The sequence below is a fragment of the Poromitra crassiceps genome (genome assembly GCF_964638095.1).
Source record: "Poromitra crassiceps genome assembly, chromosome: 30".
Lineage (NCBI taxonomy): Eukaryota > Metazoa > Chordata > Actinopteri > Beryciformes > Melamphaidae > Poromitra > Poromitra crassiceps.
The window spans coordinates 15,097,861-15,125,448 of record NC_139652.1 but is presented as its reverse complement, the minus strand read 5'-3'; the positions used below and the strand labels follow the sequence as shown (position 1 = coordinate 15,125,448).

At 44.4% G+C, this 27,588-nt stretch overlaps 1 protein-coding gene across 1 annotated transcript in view; it reads left to right on the top strand.

Moving 5' to 3' along the window:
- ppm1h (protein phosphatase, Mg2+/Mn2+ dependent, 1H) overlaps nucleotides 1–27,588 on the top strand; it is a gene marked incomplete at its 5' end in the record, with an annotated part of 57,186 nt that overhangs the window by 1,134 nt on the left and 28,464 nt on the right. Inside the window, 2 exons of the mRNA XM_083663124.1 lie at nucleotides 16,411–16,576; nucleotides 20,144–20,497. Of these exons, the coding sequence (XP_083519250.1) occupies nucleotides 16,411–16,576; nucleotides 20,144–20,497 (520 nt within the window). The remainder of the gene's footprint in view (nucleotides 1–16,410; nucleotides 16,577–20,143; nucleotides 20,498–27,588) is intronic.

Genomic DNA, 27,588 nt, shown 5'->3' with positions numbered 1-27,588 from the left:
TGTCATCCGGAGTCAACTTGGTAAAATTAGCAGATCAACTGTTTCATTATTGATATCACATCATAGTTGAGGCGTATATAATCCATTAATTGGGCTGCGCTGCATTCCCATGCCAAGACAGTGATAAGCCAGCTGTGTTGCCCTCTGTGGCCGTATGATATATTTGAAAGCAACAACATTCAGTACCTGCAGGCTGCGCCTCGCCTCATGAAAAGTCAACTTGTTACTTTGCTCCCACAAAGCGGGCCGTATGTGAGCGCAGCTCTCAAAAAAAGGAGGTGGAACATGAGAAAATGCAGAGCTGGTGAAATATTTGGACTATTTGCACGGTCATTTGCAGCTTTTAGGAGATGGAAAGTGAATAATTAGTGAATTTGCAGACTGGTAAGTGTAGAATGTTTAGGCCCCAGGCTCAAACAAGACGTGCTTTAACTCTGTTTACTTTCCATTTTACATAGTTTACATTTGACAGCACACAAGTCCAATATTATTTGAACCCAGTGACTCAGTGTTGACAAGTGACAACTGCACTGACTGTTCCTATACTCATTATCGTTAACTAGCGCAGTGCCCGTTCCCCTCCCTCCCACACACACACACACACACACACAGTGCAGTGCCCGTTCCCCTCCCTCCCCCCATTCACACATCATGCTCTCCCACTCGCGCACCCCCAAGTTTGAAGTCGATCGAACCAACGGTTGTCGAGATGTGTGAAAGCCATGTTCTGATTGGTCGAATTGCATGAAATTTGTCACCGCACTCTGTCTGGTGCCCAGCAGCGCACCTGTCAAGTTTGAAGTTGATCGGACAAACGGTTCAAGATTCAAGATATTTATTGTCACTCACTGTGACATTTTTATGCTATATAGGGGCTCCATTACCGTACGTAGTGCAAGTACGGTAGGCAGTAGGTACATAACCAAGTAAACAGTAGGTACATAACCAAGTAAACAGGTAAACAAGTAAATACGTGTAAGGTATGTAATAAGGCACAACAGTGTAAAACACAGTAGAATAGAAATACGATTGTGAGGTTGGACCTTTACTGGAGATTTCAGTGAGGAGGCAAGAGGCAGATCAAGCGGTTTACAAACCCTCGTGAGGCCATTTATTTTCCAACAGCATAACACCAGCAACACTGAATTCACACAAACCAGTCACCCTTTACATAGTGCTTACAATGATTGGGAAAAACCAATTACAGGGGAGCTCCAAACACAGACATAATTCAACATAAGGAAACAAACACATTTTAACATATAACATATATATCTATTTAACCCCGGTATACCATTTAGTTTCCTATATCTATATATACAAATCATTTAGGAAATATAACTATAATAACTCATCAGAAATCTCCCCCTTCACATACTATCCCCACCAATCCAGAAAGGGATAATCCGGGATAATTGAGTTTCAGCTGGAAGTCCTTTGCTCCACTCAATAGCCTTAATTGGCCTGTTCCATGGCTGCCAAACACTGCACCCAATGGCTCCTCCTGAGACACAAGCAAACATGTCAATACATACAAAATACAGGGTGATATGAGGGAGGTTAAGCAGCATCTCCCTCACAACGATATAATAAGAATAATAAAAATAGCGCAGTTTGTCGGTAGAAGGTGCAGTCAGGGCCAATTCTGCAGGATTAATATGCAAAAAATGGCAATACACATAATTATTGCACTCAGTCAAGGTATTGTCTCCGTGTGTGTGTGTGTGTGTGTGTGTGTGTCTGTGTGTGTGTGTGTGTGTGGGGGGGGGGGGGTTGTGTGTTGGGAGTGTGTGTGCGTGTTGACTTATTTATTTGTTTAGAAGTCTTGTGGTCTGAGGAAAGAAGGTATTCCTCAGTGTGTTGGTGTGTGCTTTGGGTGTCCTGTATCTCCTCCTCCCTGACGGTAACAGGCAGAACAGACTGTTGTGTGGGTGGGTGCGCTGAGTCCTTGATGACCTTCTTGTCTTCTCTGAGGCACCTCTGATGATACAGTTCCTTCCTGCAGGTTGGGCAGTCTGCACCTCGTCATGTGCTTGGCTGAGTGCATCAGCCTCTCCAGCGCCTTGCGATCCTTGACCGTGTAGCTGCCGAATTAACCAGGCGATGAAGCTGTCTGTCTGTCAGCAGGCTTTCTATGGTGCCTCTGTAGACGTCTGTGAGGATTTGCGGCTTTCCTCCAAACTTCTTTAGCCATCTAAGGCCCATAGAGGCGCTGTTGGGCTTTTTTGATGACTGTGGAGGTGGGGTTGGCCCATGTCAGGTCCCGGTGGATGGTGACTATCGCTGTCCTGTCGCAATATTTGGGAATATCACAATTTTATTTATCATTTATTTATATTTTCAGAGGCAGGCTCAGTTTTAAAGCCAGAGTGAAGTTTCTGGTATCATATGAAACTAGAAGACCTGAGGAATCCGTTTGTACCAACCATGACATGCTAGCTGGTCAGGAAGGTAGCTAAATAACACTCCAAATTTAGCGAGGGAAAAAAAAACATTTTCAAAGGTGTCACAGCCTAATGTTGGCAGGTGTGTGTGTGTGTGTGTGTGTGTGTGTGTGTGTGCCCGTTTTGAACCAGCTAGTAGCTTTATATTGTTATTTAGCCTTTCTGCTGCTATTGCATGGTTAAATCAGCAAATTTAATTTTATGGGGTGGGGGTTGGTATACGCAGTGGAAGTGGTCCCTGGGAAATTTGGTTTGGTACGTAGTGGTACTTGGACAGAAAGGTTTGGTACCCCCTGCCTTACAGACAGAACAGTTTGGTACCCCCTGCCTTACAGACAGAAAGGTTTGGTACCCCCTGCCTTACAGACAGAAAGGTTTGGTACCCCCTGCCTTACAGACAGAAAGGTTTGGTACCCCCTGCCTTACAGACAGAAAGGTTTGGTACCCCCTGCCTTACAGACAGAAAGGTTTGGTACCCCCTGCCTTACAGAAAGGTTTGGTACCCCCTGGCTTACAGACAGAAAGGTTTGGTACCCCCTGCCTTACAGACAGAAAGGTTTGGTACCCCCTGCCTTACAGACAGAAAGGTTTGGTACCCCCTGCCTTACAGACAGAAAGGTTTGGTACCCCCTGCCTTACAGACAGAAAGGTTTGGTACCCCCTGCCTTACAGAAAGGTTTGGTACCCCCTGGCTTACAGACAGAAATGTTTGGTACCCCCTGCCTTACAGACAGAAAGGTTTGGTACCCCCTGCCTTACAGACAGAAAGGTTTGGTACCCCCTGCCTTACAGACAGAAAGGTTTGGTACCCCCTGCCTTACAGAAAGGTTTGGTACCCCCTGGCTTACAGACAGAAAGGTTTGGTACCCCCTGCCTTACAGACAGAAAGGTTTGGTACCCCCTGCCTTACAGACAGAAAGGTTTGGTACCCCCTGCCTTACAGAAAGGTTTGGTACCCCCTGCCTTACAGACAGAAAGGTTTGGTACCCCCTGCCTTACAGACAGAAAGGTTTGGTACCCCCTGCCTTACAGACAGAAAGGTTTGGTACCCCCTGCCTTACAGACAGAAAGGTTTGGTACCCCCTGCCTTACAGACAGAAAGGTTTGGTACCCCCTGGCTTACAGACAGAAAGGTTTGGTACCCCCTGGCTTACAGACAGAAAGGTTTGGTACCCCCTGCCTTACAGAAAGGTTTGGTACCCCCTGCCTTACAGACAGAAAGGTTTGGTACCCCCTGCCTTACAGACAGAAAGGTTTGGTACCCCCTGCCTTACAGACAGAAAGGTTTGGTACCCCCTGCCTTACAGACAGAAAGGTTTGGTACCCCCTGCCTTACAGACAGAAAGGTTTGGTACCCCCTGGCTTACAGACAGAAAGGTTTGGTACCCCCTGGCTTACAGACAGAAAGGTTTGGTACCCCCTGCCTTACAGACAGAAAGGTTTGGTACCCCCTGCCTTACAGACAGAAAGGTTTGGTACCCCCTGCCTTACAGAAAGGTTTGGTACCCCCTGCCTTACAGACAGAAAGGTTTGGTACCCCCTGCCTTACAGACAGAAAGGTTTGGTACCCCCTGCCTTACAGAAAGGTTTGGTACCCCCTGCCTTACAGACAGAAAGGTTTGGTACCCGCTGCCTTACAGACAGAAAGGTTTGGTACCCCCTGCCTTACAGACAGAAAGGTTTGGTACCCCCTGCCTTACAGACAGAAAGGTTTGGTACCCCCTGCCTTACAGACAGAAAGGTTTGGTACCCCTGCCTTACAGACAGAAAGGTTTGGTACCCCCTGCCTTACAGCATTGAGTCACATTCACTTCTCCTCAGTCAGTCCCAAAGAAAGGAGCAGGGTGGCCTGTGCTTGGTGAGGCTGGACATAGTGCCCTGAATTCCTAAATTCACATGGTGGTCTGTTCTGCTTTTCCCCTTCAGATAAAGGCTGTTCTTCAGGCTGTTGACAAGCTACTTTAGCTATTAGCAAGCTATTTATTTGATTGGGTGTCTATTTCCTCCAGCTTAATTGTTTAATCGATGCACGTCGTCTGCTTATTGTTTCTCAGTCATCGCTCTGCTCTCATAGGCCAACCCGATCTATTACCCTGTTAGACACAGTAAGAACATGGTGTGCAGAAACTCTCTCTCTCTCTCTCTCTCTCTCTCTCTCTCTCTCTCTCTCTCTCAGCATATACTGTTTCAACTTCAACTGCCCTACTGTGAACCCAATTTACACTCGACGTGCAAATGCCTGTCATCTGGAGTCAACCCTGGCTGCCGACACAACTGACCAGTTCAGCGTGCCTCCATAGGGCAACGTGTAGCCCACAAAGAGGACACAGTCCTAAGATTGAACCAGTATAGAGTGCGCAACAGTCATGACCATAAAACATTTCACTTTCAGCAAAAACAAAAAATAAATGCAGGAAAAAAAGATCGCCCGGGCGATTGGTTTTTGCTGAAAGTAATGGTCACTCACGATTCGCTGGAAGACTGGTTGGCTTCGTTCAAGCCTTAAAACGTGTTATATAAGGATTTTTTTGAAATGTCTATGGAGAAAATGAATGGGGAATTGTCTTCTGGGGCAAGACACGTCACATGACTGTTGAGCTCTATAATGCCTAGTTGTATGGGGCTTTTCCATGGAAAAGGACCGTATGAAATGACTTGGTTGGCAGAGGGGCTGTGTGCATACATCATAATGTGAAGACAGGGGGGTTTATGCTTCCTCATGCTAATCTGCCATGAAGAATTTCTGAAAAGACTGGAAGATTAATCTCTTCTATATTTGGAAACCATCACCCACTCACTACGCTCTCTAAATAGGGCTGCATCATTCCGGCTAAAACGATAAATTATTTGCAAGATATTGTGAGCACCTTTTTTTAATCTTAATTATTGGTTTTGAAGTTTTGAGTTACAAAATAATTTTTGCATCTTACAGTATATCAACATCTGGATTATTTTTCGAGGACAGTGTTCTGCAAGGAAGTGTTTTGATATTGTAGTTGAAGATGTGGAAATATTCTATAATCTGGGAAACTAAAATTAGTATACCGTAAAACTTAAATTAATAGCCCGGGCTTTTATTTACCAAAATGTGTAGCCAGACCCCGCCTCTATTTGGGACCTGTGCCAAATTGGGACCTGCATTTAATTATTTTTGCACAAAATCCTTGCTCAGCAAAGATTGGAAATAGTAAAACCACGTATGAATAATACTTGGATACAAAATACAGTATAGAGATCTGGTTTGACCGTGCCACCTGCTATTTGGTGTGTGTTTTTCAGTACAGTAATTGTCACATGCAACAAAATCATAATTTAGCCACCTAAAAGATGGCTCACCTAAACATATGAATGTCAGTGTACATGCACGCTATAGATTTGGACACTTTTCAGCGCTTTATTTTGCCATCAAACAGCCCTTTCATTTAGTGATTATGGTAGCGTCACCGTGGAGACAGAGACAGAGACAGAGAGGAGAGGAGCAAAGTTAAGTTATCCTTTATTTATCCCCATGGGGAAATTCCTCCTCTGCATTTGACCCATCCTCTACTAGGAACCTTCCTAGAACTAGGAGCAGTGGGCAGCTGCAGTGCAGCGCCCGGAGACCAACTCCAGTTCTTTTGCCATTGCCTTGGTCAGGGGCACTGACAGGAGTATTGACTAACTTTTTTGGTGTTTTTTTGGTGGAGGGAGGAAACCGGAGCACCCGGAGAGAAAACCCACACAAACACGGGGGAGAACATGCAAACTCCACACAGAAAGGACCTGCGGGACGGACCGGGGTTCGAAACCCGGGACCTTCTTGCTGTGAGGCAACAGTGCTAACCACTGAGCCACCGTGCCGTCAAAGTGCAGCTGCAGCTGCTGCACCCATTTGAGACTGGGCTTTTATTTGAAGTTTAACGCTATATGAAGAAGGATTAGCTGTGCAGCCCTCGCTCTGTCGACACCATTAGTGGAGGCGAGTGTGTCTGTGTTTTATTAGGTGCCAGCTTGGCGTGGCATCAGCCAGGAGGGAGCGCCGATGGGGCTTCATCAACAGCTGGAGGAGCAGCAGCCTTTGTTGTTGTGAAATCTCATTGCCAGCGTGGAGAGAACCTGAGCCCATATTGAGATGTTGTGATCCATACAGATCCACTTAGCGGGGTAAACAGGGTCAGATGCCAAAAATGAATCACCCTCTCTCTCATTCTCTCATCATAAAAAATTGAAAGCCAGGATAGACAACACATATTTCATCTGGATCATCAGGATGATTGTGGGTTACCGCTAACTGGCTGCGGGAGGAACAGGAGGCTCTCAACAAAGTTATCACTTTTTCAATTTTACAGTCTGTTGTTGAGAGTGAAGGTGGACATAGCTGCCATGAGGACAGGCTAATGAAAATCCAAAAATAGGTGTTTTTGATTTGCTTCGTTCGTTAAATCAAATACAATGATTTGTATTTACGAGTGGCGGACAAGTGTGTGAACCTTGCTACTATTACAGTGGATGAAAAGGTCATTGCAATGATTGTGCCAGATGTTGTGATCACATGTATGATCATGCTTATTGGTTGTGATGATTTGAGGAAGGAAAATATTTAACTCCAAATTTTGCATCTCCTACCAACACCCTCCTGATTAATTTATTTCAACCACATTCTAAATTAAATGTACCCCGCCCCCCCTTCCCCACAGTTTCTATTTAATTACACACAGACCACCAAATAAACAAAACAAGCCGATATGCATATACGAGGGGGGGGGGGGGTTAGAAAGAGCAACAACAACAGAACAACAACAACAACAACAGCAACCACAACATTATACAATACAGATTTAAGCAATTGATTATAGTTATTCCAGTATGAAATGATATGGCAACAACAACCGTTCTAGAGATGCCATTGTCAACAGGAATCCCAAAAGCGAGGGTATCTATCCTCCACAATGAATGAAGACATATCCACCTTATACTGTATATTACAAACTCAGAGATTCATTACAGATACAGAAAATAGAAAGATAAATAAATAAAAAGAAAGATCCTAGGAAATTGGGTGTTTTTAGCTCCATGGGCTGTTAAGCTAGAGATGCTAAAGAGTTTCTCATCTGGTCCCACAGCTCAGTGGAACCAAGATCAAGATCCCGCAACCTCCCGGGCCACTCTTTCCAGGCTTAGCCGGTCTAAGAATCCACTCATCCGGTCCTCTACTAAGAAGCATCTGGGTTTGTGGATCTTCCAATTGAATAAGAGGACCCTCTCAGTAGCCAGAAAGGCCAGGCCAACCATCTTCTATACGCTTTGTAATTGTGTGACCCTAGCCCCCAGCAAACACTCAACAGGGCCAGCAGGAACATTCACATTCAACATTCTCAAGAGTGTGTAAATGAAATGTTTTCAATATTGCCAATATGTCTATATTCTAAGATTATGGAAATTAAAACAGTGTAGTCATTTTTGTTTGCCTCTCTTGTGTGGGCCTCTCTCTCGTTGCTGAGGTTGTCTTGGCTTGAGTAATAGAGTTGCTCCCAGTGGAGACAGTGGAAGAGCAGCTTCAGTGTGATGAATACTCCTGATGCACGGCACGCTCTCTGGGTGCGTCAGGAGAGTGAATGGATCGGAGAGGATAGCTCACTCCAGTCTCTCTTGTGTCTTCTTTATTTCTATCTATTTATTATTTTTCTCTCTAGGAACCACTATGTATCACCAGGCACGATCACTTTTTTTTTCTCCTTTTGTGCAGTCATGCACAAGTGATTATCCCTTGTGCTGCTCAGCTCACTGCTTGGGGTGCAGCCCCAAAACCACTCCCCCTTTCCTCCGCTCCCGCCTCCTTCCTCTGTGACCCAGAAATTGTTGTCAATCATGTTCTGACTGCCCCCCTAGTGGAGACGAGCATGTACAGTAGATAGGATGGGGATGATATCTCTCAAAAACAATGTTGTGAGAGTCAGATTTGTTGGGGTCCCACAAGAAAATGTATTCACCGATGTTGACATAGGCCATAGCGCCTCTTCATCAATACCAGATGCCCAGTTTTAATGGAAGAGCAACTAATCTGTCCCAAAAGGCCTCCACCTTCCCTTGCTCCCTCCTCTCCTCTCCTCCACTCATTCATTTGTTGCCTTCACATTACTTCCTGGTGGGATAGGAGTGGAGAAGGGAGGGGAGGGAAAGAGGAAGAGTGAAACAGCTTTGGGACACACCCCTTGATCGCCTCACTGACTCAGACAATGACCCAGTAGTATCACTGATACACATCCCTGCAAACTCAGTCAGCAGCACCATTATCCGATCAATACTACCATCAATATGTCTGTGTTACACACCAACAGCACGACTGTGTTGACTGCAGATCAGCAGACATGCATGCAGTGCTGTAGTGGTAAAAAAAAAGGTGGGTAAACTATACTTTTGACTCGAGGCAGCTTTCTCACGCGGCACCGGCAGTGTTATAACGGCGGATAAATAAGCTTCCGTGACCGATATACAAGACAAAATATGAGAGTATATAGAACAACTTAATCTGAATCATATAGCCCTATAAGGTATATCAGGGGGTTCCCCCACATTTCTGAGTAGCCAGCCAGATAGAAAAAGTAGCTGGCTATGGGATGGGCCTTGCCCCTCAAGGGGGGTCCGGGGGGATTCTCCCCCGGAAGATTTTTTTTTTTACATTTTAAAGTAAAATTCATCAACCTGGTGCATTTGAGAGCAAAATGAACTACACACATCTCTAATGTGTTGTGACTTTACAAATAATTAGGCCTAAACAATCAATATAAAATGTATTTAATGAACATTTGTTGAATTTCTCCAGGTATGAAAAGTTAAATTATACAGTAGGTAGCCTACTTTAAAGGACCTTGTATGAACCTAGTATATACAGTTTGAAGAGTAATATAGTTCTCTCTCTCACACACACTGTACCTGTGATTGTCAGCTTCAGCTTTATAGCTAAAAGTATGTAGACAGATTTAATCTGTGATTCTTGAATACCAATATATAATTCAAACTGTCCACAAACACATTGGGCAAGGATAGGTAGACAACATACTGTACATGGAAATAAAAGTGGTTCTGCCACTCTGGCCACTAAATTTTAGTCAGCCAATATTTATTTATACAGATCTCGGCACAACAAACACCAGTATGTTTCTCGATAGTTTTCAACATGGTCGTATTATATTGGCTTTATACAGTAGCACCTGGACTATTCAAGTCGACTCGCACGCACCTAATGTTACAAACTTTACTTGATCAGAGGGAAATCAATCATGTTTCTTACACCAGTGATTCACTCTTCAGTTGTAAAACGGTGAGCCTATATGATTTTCCCCACTCCGGACACACATTTTTAACCAACCTTACCTATGTTCAGCTCTCCAAATGCGCATTGCGCATCGCTGGCACAATGGCACCGTTAAGTTGTTTGAAGGGAGCGCTGTCTGGGCAGGCAAGCACAGCTCGATAAAGGCACCAACGTGACCGGGGCCGTGTACCTTTCCCGCGGAGCGCTCCACAAAAATAGGCTACGGTTCGCGGAGATCCTGGTCAGTGCCATGCCCATGTGTAATCTTTTTTCTTTTCTTTTGGTGTGTGACGTGCTTGGCGTGGTCTCCGCATCAACGGAGTTTACGCGAACGTGTTAAAACTCGTGCAATAATAAGTGTGCATAAACGATTTAAACATGTGAGTAAACGATCTTAAAAGGTGCCTAAACGCTGCAGGGCATTGAAAAAGGTACGTAAACGCCGTTTACGTGCGTTTAGCCACCACTACAGCCCTGCATGCATGTGTGACATGTGCATTAGGGGTGGGGGGAAAAATCGATTCACCTAAGTATCGCGATTTTTAATGTCACGATTTTTTAATCGATATTTTATTCCAGAATCGATAATCGCAAAAAAAAATAAAAAAAATAAATTTGGGTGCTTGCAGTCAGGCCACTCACTGAACAGCAGGCCAGGCGCCGCCTACTGGTTTACTAGTGGTTTTATTACTTTATTAGTTAGTCTGAAGTAATAATTACACTTCAGGGTTAAAGTGGGTGCATCTCATTGTAAAATTGGACTTCAAACGGCCCAAATCTGGCTTCAAACGGCCCAAATTTCACGCGCGTTGGCCCATATCGGCCTGGCCTGCTTGGTATCTAATGCCCGGCCTGAATTATGATCCCAGTCCGCCCCTGTTTTTAACTATATCGCCCAGCTCTACTCATGATATATAATATACAGTCTCTAGTGTATGATTCAACTTTTCCCATGTTCTAATCTAGTGTAAAAAAGCAAACAAACAGAAAAAATAAAAAAAATAAAAAACAAAAATCACAATAAATCGTAATATCGAATCGCAATAATCGTAGAATCGCAATACTTAAGAATCGCAATATAAATCGAATCGGCACCCAAGAATCGTGATAGTATCGAATCGGGAGATAAGTGAATCGCCACAGCCCTAATGTGCATGCCTGCATTTAATCCGTGTATCTCTGTGTTGTTATTGCACAATGTGTGCAGACTAGTACCAGTGATGTATTTTTGAATATCTCCATCCCTTCAAATATTGATATTTCATTTTTGGGCCAGCGAAAAGGCTAAAAGGCTAGAGAATTGGGCTCGTGGCGCGAAGGTTGCTGCTTCTCATCCTGCAGTGCACCACAAAATCTATAGGCCCTATAGATTATAATAGGTACATAGATATAGGTCACTTCTCCCTAGAGTATAGGGAGAAGTGATCCAAAAGAAAAGTGACTGCTCCCAGAGTGTTACAGTGTGAGTGTGATGCAGGGGGTTGGATAAATAAAGGGTAAAATAAATAAAGCTCTAAACTAGAGCTGCAACGATTCATCGATTAGTCAATCGTCAGCTTTGAATTGTGGGCAAAACACGCAATTTGAGGACGTCGTCATCTTCGACTCTTTGGGAAACATTGAACAGCATTTTTCACCATTTTCTGACATTTTATAAACCAAAACAACTAATCGATTAATCGAGAAAACAATCGACATATTCATCGATAATGGAAATAATCGTTAGTTGCCGCCCCACTATAAACTATAAATACTATTACTATTCAACTATAATATTCTATGAATATACTTTTGTTCATTTCCTTTTAGGGGAGGTTTTTCCCATAAGCCCTCAAGGGTTTCTGCAGTCTTTCCCTGCACATTCTTTGTGTGTTTTTTTTCATCGTAAAGGAGCTAAATAATAAACTCAGTGTCACACTGAACTCTGGAGAGTGAGCACAGGAGCAGCACTTTCCACACACAATGCTTCCCAGTAGGCAACCACATGATGCATCACATGACATGTCACATGACATGTTCTTGTGTTGTTCCCCCTTCCTGTAATAAGTCAAAAAGGGACATCCCTATATGAGGCAGACTCAACACAGCACGGTTTCACTTTAGTGCACAGTTACAGCACGCAGTTTCATTTGAGCAACAGGTCTGATAATGATATGCTGCCATAATCAGGTTATAGGCTTATGTAATGTCTTTCCTGGACATCTGGGAATCTCACTTAAGGCTGAGTTATACTCGACCAAGCTCATTGGGGGTGGGGCCCCGCGAGTCTCCGTGCAGACCCCCGCGCTGGGGTTGATGCCATCATGCCATTATACTCAGAAAGTGATCAGCATGTATTGTACAATGGTGAGAACAGCCCGTGGAAAAGTCGCAATGAAACGCTATTATGTGCAGTACTGAGTGCGCTTTCACTCTCAAACGACCCCACATCAGCACATGAAGGAATCACCAAACTTGTTTTTACTGAATAGCCGTTTTACTTCTCAGCCCTGATTGCCTACTCTGTGCTGCTTTTAATCTCTCTCAATAATGCTCTCAACACAACACATTTACTTGGTGAAATGACTAAAAATGAACAGTTGCAAATCAAAGTTTATAGCCTACCACATGGGTCAAGAAATGTGGGGAAAACACAGCTCAGTGTTCAGGGCTCAGTGGCTTGAAAGCGGACATGTTTGGAGAGAAGCCGTGCGTTGCTCGCGCTGTTAGAAAAACCTCAAGCCAAGTGGTGCTGAGGACCATTTCCCAGGAGCAAGGAAGTGAAGTTCCACAGGACAGGAGCCAGATTAGAGCACAGAGACTAATGAAGGTCAGAGCATGCTCTCTCAGATAGGAAGAAGTGAAATGAGGTAAGTGAGTGTGACAGGCCCTGGCCTCAGACAGAAGAAGTGAAATGAGGTAAGTGAGTGTGACAGGCCCTGGCCTCAGACACAGTTCATCCCTCAGGGTGTGGCCGGGCAGCGGGCTCCTCCTCTCAGATCACACATCAAAGCCTTGAAAGCTCAACTGCTGTTCATCTTGAGATCCTCCAGGGTCCACTGAGCATCACTCTCTGTCTCTGCAGTGCACTGCTCTCAGTCAGACACGGAGAGTGACTCTAATTTGTGGCCTCATTTATTTCCTCGTGTGAAGTTAGAGTGCAGGGCAGGCAAGGCTCGTAATGTTGGAGGTCACGGTAGGGAGGATGTGTATATCATCTCGTATTTTTCCGATACCGGTGCTAAAACGATACTTTTAAAATGGTACCGGCGCCTAAGCTGTTTCTGAACCGATACTTTTTAAAATTTAAAGCTGATTTAAAGTGGATATTTTAATTTAAAGAGGATTTCAAAACTCCAAACAATTATGTTAGTGGAGGCGCATGAGGCGCCAGATTCAGAGCAGCGGAGGGCCGATATTTCCCTCAGCAGCTCGGGCATGACACCTAAATGAGGCACCTAAATCTGCGTTGCATTTCGATACCGGTTGTAGAAGTAGGGGTACCATAGTGGTACCGGGTTTCGGTACCCAACCCTAGGTCACGGGTCACCTTTACTTCAACAAACTGTAACAAATCTGTCTTGTCATTCACAGACTGCTCTGGCTAGCATCTCTGTGATCTGATTCACTGATCTGAGATCAGTTCCTTTAGGATGATAAGGATGGAATTACATGCAAAAAGGTCTGCTCTAGCACAACATCTCACTACTATAATAAGGCGAGGCGTTCCATGGCCCACAATTGCTCATTTGCTTGTGGGCTTGCTTTAGCGGGCGAGGCCGCGCAGCGACTGAGCTACGTCGAGTTGCGTCTGCGAACCAACGAGGCACGGTAGAAATGAGCATTCAAAACCACCATAGTTCAAAACAATTGAACTATTTGTATATTTGAGTATTTTTTGAGTATTTTTAGTTTTACTGCATTTTCTTCATCTGAAATATCATGCATGAGGTTTGTAGTTGTGATGTGGGGAAACTCTTTGATATTCACAATAAGACCTACTACCCACTACCCATCAACACGTAACCTGATATTAATTAGACACTATGATGTGTTGTTATGTGTTGTTAGCTTATAGAATGGGGAAGTGGGGAATTGCCCATAGTGCAAGAGCCTCATTAAGGTGGATCTTACTGTGTGAACTTCAGCTCATCTCCCTGTCAACTTCCTGTCAATTTGACAACCCACTGTGCTGTCTCTCAGCTGGAGACAGACTCCCGGTTCTTCACTGTTTTCGCCTATGGGATTTTTGAATGGATTTTTGGCGCGATGCTTCAAATAAGGTCTGTGGTTAACGCAAGCTTATTCAAACGCGAACCAGTGTTCAGCAGGATAATCTTCACACATGAGGACCACTTTTATGAGTTTTGAAGCTTTTACGTGCCGTTAAAAGGGCGGCTAGCTAGCAAACGGCTAAATGAGACTACACTGTGTTGAGTCGACGGGGATATTATACGTCAATAACGTCACCACTTCAAAGGACGAACACGGAAATTCTCTTTCCCTCACCTGGTTCAGCCCGGAGTAATCAGTGCACAGCAGCGCACACATCAACAACACTCCAGGTTGAGTGGTGACGTGACGTGGAAGCCTATGCGACACTCTGTGTAGTTCTGGATTAGCTTAGCACGAGCTTTTTACTTCTAGGGCTCGCATTTACGCTTCAAAACTCATGAAAGTGGTCCTCATGTGTGAAGATTATCCCGCTGAACACTGGTTCGCGTTTGATTAAGCTTGCGTTGCCCAGAGACCTTATTTGAAGCATCGCGCCAAAAACCCATTCAAAAATCCCATAGACAGAAACAGTGAAGAACCATGAAGTCCGGGACTTCCGCGTTCCGACTACAAAAATATGTCATCCCTGCGGCTCTCTATTAGGATTGTTTATATACAGTAGGATCCTGCAGGTGGCAGCATACTGTGCCATACTGTGTATCCATAGAATGTCTTCTTAATTAATGTCCCATTCATTCTGATTAGAATGAGACTGGGCTTAACTACAGTATCGACTCACACAGACTAACTGGATCCTTGCCATGGGACAACTAATTTGCTAGCATTGCTCCGGTCTTTCTATCTTTCTTTTTCTTTCTTTTTTTCTTGCATGAGAAAGGTATTAATTGTTATTATTTTACAGTCTGTTGACAACGGAGATGGCCAATGTGTAAACATTGGTAGGTAATATTATCAGGGCAAAAATACAAAATAGGCTTTTAATAGATGCTTAGCTCTACCGTCCTGACTCCTGTGTGTATCTATACTGACATTTGTAAACCTAACTTCCCATAAGGTGTGATTAAACACAGAATAATGTGTGTGCTACAGCAGCTCCCAACAGCAGTGAGTGCACCACCATCAGGCAGGTGTTGTGTAATGCATTATGCATTATGTCCCACATGCGTGAATATCTCATGTCAGTTGAAGTATACTTTTTGGAGCGTATTTAAAGAGAGTAGGGATGCACCGATGTGAACATTTTGGCCGATACCGATAACCGATATTAACATTGCTGGTATGGCCCGATAACCGATATTTACCGATGTCGATATGATCTGTATAAAAACACATTTCTATGATAATGACATTTTGTACATACTGAAAAACACATGTGAACACTCTGAATTTGAAAAAACTATGCATTTCTTTATTTCCAAAACCTTTGGAAAAGCCCATAAATCATAGATTTATCACAATGTTTCCTCTCAATGGGAACATTTTTGGTTGATACCGATAACCGATATTAACATTGCAACATCGGACCGATAGCGATATGTTAAAAAATGACTAACATCTGCCGATACCGATATGATTGCCGATATATCGTGCATCCCTAAAAGAGAGTGCATGTGTGCTGAGTAGGGGGAAGAGCATCCCATAGCTGAAAGATCGCAGGTTCAAATCCCCATATCTGCCAAACAGCCATGTGTCCTTGAGCAAGACACTGAGCTGCTTATTTGCTGACGCATTGTACTGTAAGTCACTCTGGGTAACATAGTCAGTTAAATGCTAAACACAACACAAAATCATGAAAGTGTAGACTTGTAAAACTACGGAAATAATCTTTGATGCTCCTATGTTGTTAAAGGAATACACACATATGTTTTTAATTTGACTTTGGACAAGGCTAGTCTCCTGCTACAGTATCACTCAACATAGTGCTAACATGCTAGCGAAGCCAACAATCCGCATCACTTAACGGGTAAGATGACCAAGGACAGTCTCCCACTAACTGGCTCTATTCCTTTAAAGTGATGTCTGTCTGTGTTTGTCTGTCTCATAACATACGTCATGCCCACCATCATTTTCTGCTCCGGGTATCGTCTGTAACCGGCAGGCAGCATCCAGGAATTGTTGTCGCAATAATGTATTGATGAATGCAAACAGGCAAAATTACTTGATTGAAAAGTTAGATTCAATCCACAGAGTAAAAGCCTGTTCTCTCAGTCTAATTATCTTTCTTTCTGACAGAAGTGAGGAAGTCAAGTGAGGTCAGCAAAGATGGCAACCCATAAACATAAACATGATTTATACAGTAGACTAGAGTTCAATATGATAGTAAGAAAGTGGTGCTGGGTACTGGTGCCTAAAGCAGCATTTCAGTAGCTAACCATTCATGAACTCCTTTGGATGTTCTACCAAAGTGAAATATTGCTTTAATTCCCTCATTTGTCCCGTTATACCCTCTTCATCCAGGGTGATCAACGCAGGAAAGAGCGCTCTAAATGAGGACCAGGCGTGCTGTGAGGTGCTGGTGGTTCCAAGGAGAGCTTCAGGAAGCTCCACACCCGGCCGGGCCACCGCCACTCGCAGGAGGTCCTCCCTGCCCAACGGAGAGGGCCTGCCCCCCCGGGAGAACCTGGTGAGTCCATCTCCACAGTCACATGAGAACCTGGTGAGTCCATCTCAACAGTCACATGAGAACCTGGTCAGTCCATCTCAACAGTCACATCAGAACATTTTGATGTAGGAATCCAGCCGTCTTCTCAGCCTAAATCACAACAGAGAAGACCATCCGATCCCACCCCCCCCTAACTGAGATAGCATAGATTGACCCTGTTTGCCCAAAAGACATTCTGGTGTCGGGTATTTTTGACCCACAGGGTTTGATGAATCGAAACTTAAAGGTCCCATTCCGTGCAAAAGCTGTTTTTAGTTGTAAATGCATATATACTGCTGTCATCCCTCCCTGTAATGAGTGGTCACAACCTCAGAACTGCCAGAGTTGGATTTGTCCCTATCCAGCTTCCCCCTGCAGTCTCCTTCAAGCCACGCCCCTTACACTCTGTTCCCCCAGATGGGTTAATGTTACGTCACGCGGGTCCTTAAGCATACTGCGCGCGGTCTCTCTCACACAAGCTACCTGCACCATTTTGTCTATAGCCACAAAATTAACACTTCTAGCTGGAGCGACGCCAACTGTACGTGATCCAGCAACTGCGGAGGTGCATTCGGTAAGTCTAGGCATTTAGAGATGTCCTCTTTAGCGTAGCAACCGTTAAGTTAGCGATAGCTCGTTGCTAACGTTAGTTGTGGACACAACCTAGCGTGCTGGTCCACGGACGCTAATCTGACGCTAAACTGTTAGTTCTGAATATATTATAGAAACCGACCATTCTTGGGAAGCGACGAGATGAGGAAGTGACAACTCTGTCAGAACGAACGGGGTTGCTATATTTTCGACAAATTAATCCATAATCATGTTTTATGGACCAGAGACACACGTTTTTAAGAGGTTACAGCTGCACGAATTGGGACCTTTAAGACTGAAATGCAAGTTGTGCCCTTACAAGTGAACGCTCAGTCCAGAGAGAACTGGACAGCTCCAAACAGGAGGGTGCTGTGCTGTGTGCTGTGTGCAGTTTTCTGGCTTCACATAACACGATTTCTCCGCATTGAAGTTCAGATTCTTCCAAATCTTTGGCTGCTAGTGCAGCTTTTAAAGTGACACCTCCTCTTATGAAAATAGTTCACTGCACAAATGAAAAAAGAAATCCTGGTGCTTTCTACAATGTAGCACACACTGCAATACCTCTTTTATCCCACATTCAATCTCTCACATCTCTTAGGACAAGTGGAAAAAAACTCTAAGTTCAACACAATATAGTGGAGTGAGCCGTCTTGTACTTTGTTTAAAGATATCAGCACTTGTTTCTAGGAAACGCCCGAAACAAATGAAACTGCATTTGAAAATAGCAATGGTGGAATCTTCTCACTTCCCTTTTAGGTAGAAGTGTGAGGATTCAGAGAAGTACATTCCTCTATACGAGGAGGGGGGGGAGGGGAACATGATCCCTAATGAAATTAAGTCTGCAAATTCTCTGAATGCTTTTAAAAACCTTCTGAAAAGATTCTTACTGAGTAAACTAGAGTCATGTGTGAGCCTTTCAGTGATTTTTTTTTTTTTTTTTTTTTTTTTTTTTATTGATGTTTTGACAGTTACGGTATATCAATACTGGTAATACAAAATCAATTCACAACATAACTGTACACTTATGGTTTTTGAACTTATGTTGGTTTATATCTCTTGTTGTTTTTATCCTTGACTGTTTCTGTATTTTTTATATGATGTTATGTGTTACTGTATGTCCTGTTTTTATAAGACCGGGGACCATGATGGAAATAAGTGTTTACACTTGTTCATGTTATCCCTTGGATTTTGTTGTTCCTTGTCCAGAATAAAATCAATCAATCAATCAATCAATCAATCAATCAATCAATCAATCAATCAATAATCAATAGAACCCCTCCCCCCAGTGTAGGAATCTGTAATGCCAGGTCAGCAAAATGATAACGGACTGCCTCCTTTCTATTTGAGCATTGATTCAGTGATGGAATCCAGGTAATGATGGGGGGTTTCTGTAGTCCTTGAATGTCCCCCGGGGCTCGCTGATGGGACACGCTGTCCCCTCGTTCTGTCCCCTCGTTCTGTCCCCTCAGCAGTTTATTGGAGCGTACAGCACAGTGTCCTTTAGATGCTACACTGGCCACCAGCACTGCTAGATAGCCACCCATGCGGGCAGGTCCACACACACACACACACACACACACACACACACACACACACACACACACACGAGTACGTTTACACACAGAAATACACATGAATGTACACACATAGAAACTTACATACATGCGCGTCACACACACATAGCATTATGTGTATTATGTTGATAGGAAATGGAAAATCTCGTCTTTCAACATTAAATCATAAAATTAGTCACTGCTGTGTGCCTTTGTAATGCAGGATACTGTATCCAATCCATACAGTTTACCTAAGCACTTTAGATACAGTGTACCTAAGCACTTTAGATACAGTGTACCTAAGCACTTTAGATACAGTGTACCTAAGCACTTTAGATACAGTGTACCAAAGCACTTAGGGAAAAAGATTAAGTTGCTTGTTAACATGCACATTAGTAGTGTATTGGTTAATTTATTAGTCATTACAAACCACATATTAGCATATTATTCTGCACTATTATTATTAATGTATTTGAAGTATATAGCCTATTTATAAAACGGCTCTCTCAAATCAAGCAATCTGATTGGTTCACAGCCATTGTATAAATACCGTAACCCACTCTCATAACCCATGGCCATGGGTTATGAGTTGCCATGGCAACTCTCTTACTAAAAGGCTTTGGTTACCTCAAATGACAATGTAGAAAAAACAAAATGGCGGAGACAGCTGTCAGATCCTTGTGAATCGATCTTCGCTTATAACTTTACTAATACTTTGCAGAAAATTATGTTTTGTACAAGAATAGACGCGGGCTAATGTCTTCTTTGCAAAAAAAAGGCTGTTAACCCCGCATTTAACCCCGTAACGTTAGTTGGTGTCGGGCTTTGCAGAAAGCTCTCAGCTTCTCAGCAAGCGCTGAGAATGCAGCGCTGCGCTCGAGCTGCGTGTCGGGCTTTGCAGAAAGCTCTCAGCTTCTCAGCAAGCGCCAGGATTGGCCAATGTCAACTTCAGTCTCCAGAACGATCCAATCAAATCACCCGCACGTCTATCTTCTTGCTAGAGGTCCCGCCTTACAGTAGTGTTTCAACTGACTCTATCAGAATGCCATGCCAGTCGGACTTATAGTATTATTATTATTATTATTATATTATCATACTTGGAAACCGAGTGGGATAACTGCTCAGCAGTTATCCCACTCGGCCTGCGGCCTCGTGGGATAACAGCTGATCAGCGGGATATATTTGCCACAACACACTGGCTCTCATGCTATATTGCTTAAATATACAGTATATACTTGTCAATCATGTTTGTGGGTGTGACAAACTGTTTTTGGGTGTGAATGTCAGGTCAGACATATGCTTTACCCTGCTGATGCAAACGGTGACATTATTGTTATTAACGTGTCTGTGTTTCAATGTTTGTGTGCATAGTTGATTTTCTGTCTGTGTATTTGTCTGGATCCAGGACTCTGAGGGTCTAATCTTCCATTACTGGGCGTTATTTGACGGGCACGCGGGCTCCGGGGCGGCCGTGGTGGCCTCCCGCCTCCTCCAGCACCACATCGCCCTGCACCTCCAGGAGGTGGTGGACATCCTGTGCACTCCCAACCTGCTGCCCCCCACCTGCCTGGGGGAGGAGCCCATCAACCACCACCTCACCCCGACGTCCCAGCGCGCCCTCACCAGGGCCGCCTCGCTCCGGGGGGCCGCGGGGGCGCCGGGCTCCCCCAGCACCCCGCCCACACGCTTCTTCACCGAGAAGAAGGTCTCACAGGAGAGCCTGGTGATGGGCGCCATCGAGAACGCCTTCAAAGACATGGTAGGAGCCGGGCGCGTTCAACAACAACGTTTCATGTCTAAGGAATACACAGATTTTTGTTGTTGCAAATAAGGCTTTTGCTCAACTATCTCCAGTAATGTGAAAATGACAGCAGTTTCACCTCTGCCTAGACAGTATTTTGTTGCCTAAGTTTTTTTTGACATGATGCAAACCTTTATTATATTATAATAAATTATACATACACAGTAGGGGTGCTCCGATCCGGCTAAGCCACGATCCGATCCGATTCCGATTCCTGGGGTCACGATCCGATTCCAGAATCGATTCTCGATTCCAACGATTCTCGATTCCAATGATTCTCGATTCCAGGATCTAGAATCGATTCTCAATTATGTGGTTTTATATTGCAATAACACACAAAGGTAAATCTAAGACAAAAAATTACAAATGTATTAATGCTGAACTTCAAATTCAACTTCTGAAGTATTACAGTCAGGGCCTAAATTCATTTTGCAAACTAGGGGGGAATTCCCCCCTTATGTTCTTCAGATAAGATGGATTTATAGGCTGGGGGGGATCTGTAGACTTTGAGAAGGATTTATAGATTTTGGGGGGAATACATTAACCAGAGTTCTTAAGTGCAAGAGGTGGTGGCACCGTGGCAGTACAGTACACAAATGACATGAACATTTGGACACTTATTCAGCCAGTATCTTGCATGATGCGTTCAGGTGCACTGTAAAAATTTTTTTTTTTTTTTTTTTTTTTTTACAATACAAAGAAGAATCGATTCTTGGGAGTTTGGAATCAATCCAGGAATCGTGGCATTAATAATCGCGATCCTTTCAGAATCGATTTTTGGAGCACCCCTAATACAGTGTGATAAAACATATTCATTCAGTGCTACCAGTCCTCTCGTTGCACAAGCTGACTACACACGTGTTATGCTGGCTTGTGGCCAGGTCAAATCCCCTGACCGGCTGGAAGAAAGTGACAGCTACTACCACCACAGAGATGCCCTTTAGCAAGGCACTTAACCTCCAGCTGCTCAGTGAACAGCTGTTAGCAGACTGTTGTTGTTCTGGGCAGCTTCCAGGCATGAAGGTATGATGCTATGATCTCAATGTGAAGCAAGGTGTGGCTGCAAAAGAGCAAGCCTGCTCCATTGACTTCTTCCCCTAGGAGAAGAAGAGGTCAAAACTAAATCAATGTATTCCTTTAATATTGTTAAATGGGTTAAAGCAGGGATACTCAACTTGCTTTTCCCGGGGGTCACTTTTGCGAAACGACAGGAGGCCAGGGGCCAGTTAATAGACAAACATTAATATTATTTTTTCTTTATCGGATTGTAGCTTTTTGGGGTGTCAGCCAGAGACAATTTTGTGCACACAGGATAGTTAAAGGAGGACTTACCCCCTAGATATGTATTAGAACAGTGATTTGAAAATACCTATGGAAAAAACCAAGAAATGACATATGCTCTTGTCTATACTGGACTCTTTGGCTGTGTTCGAGTCGAGATTCTTTTTCGGAAATCGACGCCATTACAGTTTGCCTACTGCCTCAAAAATATTTTATTTGAGAGGGGCAATATCTCTATAAATATCAACAACTAACCAACGCTGTTGGTCTGTATGGAAACAGAAAATCTGAAAATGGTTTTAAGTTATATCAATTTGGTAATTCAGTGGCGAACTAGAAATTTAATTATTTTTCTGCATGTATCTCTATGGAAACTACTCAAACTACGTTACGGGAGCAAAGTGACATGGGCTCGTTAACAGCAGCACACCCACAATAGGACAAACCTCTCGCTCTGGGGTAACACAATGCGAGATTTCTCCACGTAATTCCCTCGTCTAACTAGAGATAAACCGCGCAATGAAATCCGTTTTTAATTTGCGTTTTGGGGCTTTTCGTGATTTACAGCATGACAGCAGCATTTTTCCTCTCAGGGTGCAGGAGAGGCAGCGCAGAGCTCTTCTCCTCTTCAAAGCCCCCGCCTCTCACTGCCCGCGTGTCCCCGCTGCCTGAGCACACAGCAGCTCGTGCTCGCACACAGCGAGTCAACCCCCCCCCCCCCCCCCCCCCCCGCCCCAGTCCCCAGTCGCTCTACTCTGCTGACATTTCCTCTCCCGTTTGACTGGCCGAGAGACAGTGCTTCCAAGTCGGACTGATAGCCGCGGAAATGTCAGACTGTGCTCTCTCTGCTCTGGCCGAGTCCGAGAGAGCCCAGCTCTGCTGCGCGCGCCCGCGGAGCTTGGAGCTAGTGCATGAGGTTTACAGTACGACTCTCTCCCGCTCGCTCCCGCCTGCCTGCCTGGGCTGGAGACAGTGCTTGCAACTCGGACTGATAATATAAACATCATCATTCGAGCTTATCCAGGTAAGATATCAATAAAGTAATGACACATTCAGCGGGAAACTAACTATAATTAAGACATGTGCCAACTTTGACGACGTTTGGTTCAGTATTTTAAGAGCAAACTTCAATAAGAATAGGCTTGGAGTTCTGAGGAGCTGAAAGGGTACAGGGGGGGTAGGGGAGTAATTATCTTGAAATCCCATAGTCTTTGGGGGCACTGTGACGTCAGTGTGCCCCTAATCTCCCATTCATTTGAGAAAAAAAAAAAAAGCAGTCTTTGACCCTTAGAGGGCGCTTATGCCAGATATGCTGCTGAAAAATGATACAAATGGTAAAATGGCAACAGTTTGGTGTCAAATGTGGAAATTCTGACCAGAATTCTTCACACATCACCCCCAAAGTCATATATATTGGTTAAAAGCTGAAAAAAAGTGTTTTGGAGGTAAGTTCTCCTTTAAGTTAATTAAGCACATACAAGTAGCTGGCCGGCAAGCAGGTGGCGATATCTGACAATTTAGTTGGAGCTCAGTCAAACTTTATTTAATGTTAGTTTTGATTGTGAATTAGAAAATGGTTGGAGGGCCACTCTGCACCCTATCGCGTCAAACACGCACACGTCACACACGCACACGTGCACACACACACACACACACACACACACACACACACACACACACACACACACACACACACACACACACACACACACACACACACACACACACACACACACACACACACACACACACACACACACACACAGAGGGCTGCCACATTTATCAGTAACCGTGCACAAATGGGGAAATCAGTATGCTGACTAAACATTCATTACACTTGAATTATTTACTAAGTCAGTTGATATTGATTCTCTGTAATGAGATAGTCAAGTGATATGCACAGAGGACAGGCAGTTCACTTCTGTTAGGAGAGGCTTAGAGACCGAGTACTCTCTCCCTGTTACCTCCGACCTGAAGGTGTGCATGTATACGTATATATACTGTATTTAAATGTAAATATATAGGCCACGCCTCTTCAGTATATGACACGGCTACGCTCTTGATTACGTTGAAATGAGCTCGTCTGGAGTGTCGACCTCCTGTAGCGGCTCAGAGAGGAGATCAGGCGTTTCATCAGCTGGGCGCAGGCAATAAGGATTGTGATCTCACACACGCACACACACACACACACACACACACACTCACTCACTCACACACACACACACACACACACGCACGCACGCACACTCACTCACTCACTCACGCACGCACGCACGCACGCACACACGCACGCACGCACGCACGCACGCACGCAATCCATTATGCATGACTATTCCCTTAAAATCAGAAGCATATGGTGCCAGTCAGTCAGTCAGTCAGTCAGCCAGTCAGCCAGTCAGCCAGCCAGTCAGCCAGTCAGTCAGTCAGTCAGCCAGTCAGCCAGTCAGTCAGCCAGTCAGCCAGCCAGTCAGCCAGTCAGTCAGCCAGTCAGCCAGTCAGTCAGTCAGTCAGTCAGTCAGCCAGTCAGCCAGTCAGTCAGTCAGTCAGCCAGTCAGTCAGTCAGTCAGTCAGTCAGCCAGCCAGTCAGTCAGTCAGTCAGTCAGTCAGTCAGTCAGCCAGTCAGCCAGTCAGCCAACAGAGGCGGAGCCAGCAGAAGTGGCCATCTGGCCACACTGTAAGTGGATGTTGGAGGCATGCAGAGCAGCAGAGGCCAAGCGGTCAAGACCAGAGCCACTCAGAACAGTGCAGACCTGCCTGACAGCGTTTGGGGGAAACAGAGGGGTCACTGACCTCTTGTCTCATCTGTATGTATCATGTATGTACTGTTCGAGTCAAAAGAGAGTGAAATCTCCACGTCTCTCTGAGCATGCTGCAGGGAGCATTGCTTTTTCTGAAGTCAAACTGGTTTCGTACACCGTTGCAGACTTGAAATAGTGTTGGCGAATCATTCCAGAAAGGTTAAAGTCAAACTGAACCCGTTCATCACGTGCATAATGAGTCCGTTTCAGACTGAAAACATAGTTTGTCTAAGATGACAGGTTGAGAGGCGGGTCATAGTATCATGTCGATGATTTTATTTGACAATTCTGGGGACTGGATTGGGCTTTGGCCAATCCTGGCGTGTTCCGCCTCCAAATCGAGTGGGATTCAGTGTGTTGTGGCGCTCCCCTCGGGAAGAGCCTTTTGACGAGAGGAGTGAAGCTCAGCGAGCCGCAGGCAGCCAGCTGCCTTCATGTTGCCGAGCGGAGAGTGCAGCACGTCGGCCTGGAATCTCCGAGGTGCAACCCCTGACAACCAAGCTCTCGGATGTGCACGCCATTACCGCTGCTATAACGATACGATATCCCTGGAATGTGCGAGTCAGTTACATTTCTTTGCATTCTTAGAGATTATAGTTTTTGTTTTTTATCCATGTTTCTAACAATTGGCCAAGTTAGTAGTTAGTTTATGGGATAGGAATTCTGCCAGATGACAGGCACTAGGCGCCATTTTCGACTTCATTTGGAAGAGAAAATTATCCAGAAATGAAGATTTGATTGACAGCTGCATGTCGTGATATGATTGGTTGAAATGGGATAGAAATTTGATAGTAGGCTACTGGGTGATGTCAGCAAACTGTAAATTACTGTTATCAATGAAATCTTGAAAAACGAACTTTTGATGTGAAAAAGTGTGAAAAACTAAAGAAATTAGATTGTTGTGATTTGTTTTGCATACATTATTAAATAGGTGCACTGCATACCCAGGTATTTGAACTAAAAGAAAAGAAAAGTCATTCTTGGGTTCAGCTCGACTTTAAACATGGCACTCCAAGCATGCAGGCTCGAACAGATGCTGTGAATTATTTGCCAATAACGCTGGAGCCACATCTGCACAGTACAGCTGCTGACGTGCTGAGACTCTGTGCTACGCTAAAGGCTTACATTAAGGCTGAGACTCTGTGCTACGCTAAAGGCTTACATTAAGGCTGAGACTCTGTGCTACGCTAAAGGCTTACATTAAGGCTGAGACTCTGTGCTACGCTAAAGGCTTACATTAAGGCTGAGACTCTGTGCTACACTAAAGGCTTACATTAAGGCTGAGACTCTGTGCTACACTAAAGGCTTACATTAAGGCTGAGACTCTGTGCTACGCTAAAGGCTTACATTAAGGCTGAGACTCTGTGCTACGCTAAAGGCTTACATTAAGGCTGAGACTCTGTGCTACGCTAAAGGCTTACATTAAGGCTGAGACTCTGTGCTACGCTAAAGGCTTACATTAAGGCTGAGACTCTGTGCTACACTAAAGGCTTACATTAAGGCTGAGACTCTGTGCTACACTAAAGGCTTACATTAAGGCTGAGACTCTGTGCTACACTAAAGGCTTACATTAAGGCTGAGACTCTGTGCTACACTAAAGGCTTACATTAAGGCTGAGACTCTGTGCTACGCTAAAGGCTTACATTAAGGCTGAGACTCTGTGCTACACTAAAGGCTTACATTAAGGCTGAGACTCTGTGCTACACTAAAGGCTTACATTAAGGCTGAGACTCTGTGCTACACTAAAGGCTTACATTAAGGCTGAGACTCTGTGCTACGCTAAAGGCTTACATTAAGGCTGAGACTCTGTGCTACACTAAAGGCTTACATTAAGGCTGAGACTCTGTGCTACACTAAAGGCTTACATTAAGGCTGAGACTCTGTGCTACACTAAAGGCTTACATTAAGGCTGAGACTCTGTGCTACACTAAAGGCTTACATTAAGGCTGAGACTCTGTGCTACACTAAAGGCTTACATTAAGGCTGAGACTCTGTGCTACACTAAAGGCTTACATTAAGGCTGAGACTCTGTGCTACACTAAAGGCTTACATTAAGGCTGAGACTCTGTGCTACACTAAAGGCTTACATTAAGGCTGAGACTCTGTGCTACACTAAAGGCTTACATTAAGGCTGAGACTCTGTGCTACACTAAAGGCTTACATTAAGGCTGAGACTATGTGCTACGCTAAAGGCTTACATTAAGGCTGAGACTCTGTGCTACACTAAAGGCTTACATTAAGGCTGAGACTCTGTGCTACGCTAAAGGCTTACATTAAGGCTGAGACTCTGTGCTACACTAAAGGCTTACATTAAGGCTGAGACTCTGTGCTACGCTAAAGGCTTACATTAAGGCTGAGACTCTGTGCTACACTAAAGGCTTACATTAAGGCTGAGACTCTGTGCTACGCTAAAGGCTTACATTAAGGCTGAGACTCTGTGCTACACTAAAGGCTTACATTAAGGCTGAGACTCTGTGCTACACTAAAGGCTTACATTAAGGCTGAGACTCTGTGCTACACTAAAGGCTTACATTAAGGCTGAGACTCTGTGCTACACTAAAGGCTTACATTAAGGCTGAGACTCTGTGCTACACTAAAGGCTTACATTAAGGCTGAGACTCTGTGCTACGCTAAAGGCTTACATTAAGGCTGAGACTCTGTGCTACACTAAAGGCTTACATTAAGGCTGAGACTCTGTGCTACACTAAAGGCTTACATTAAGGCTGAGACTCTGTGCTACGCTAAAGGCTTACATTAAGGCTGAGACTCTGTGCTACGCTAAAGGCTTACATTAAGGCTGAGACTCTGTGCTACACTAAAGGCTTACATTAAGGCTGAGACTCTGTGCTACGCTAAAGGCTTACATTAAGGCTGAGACTCTGTGCTACACTAAAGGCTTACATTAAGGCTGAGACTCTGTGCTACACTAAAGGCTTACATTAAGGCTGAGACTCTGTGCTACACTAAAGG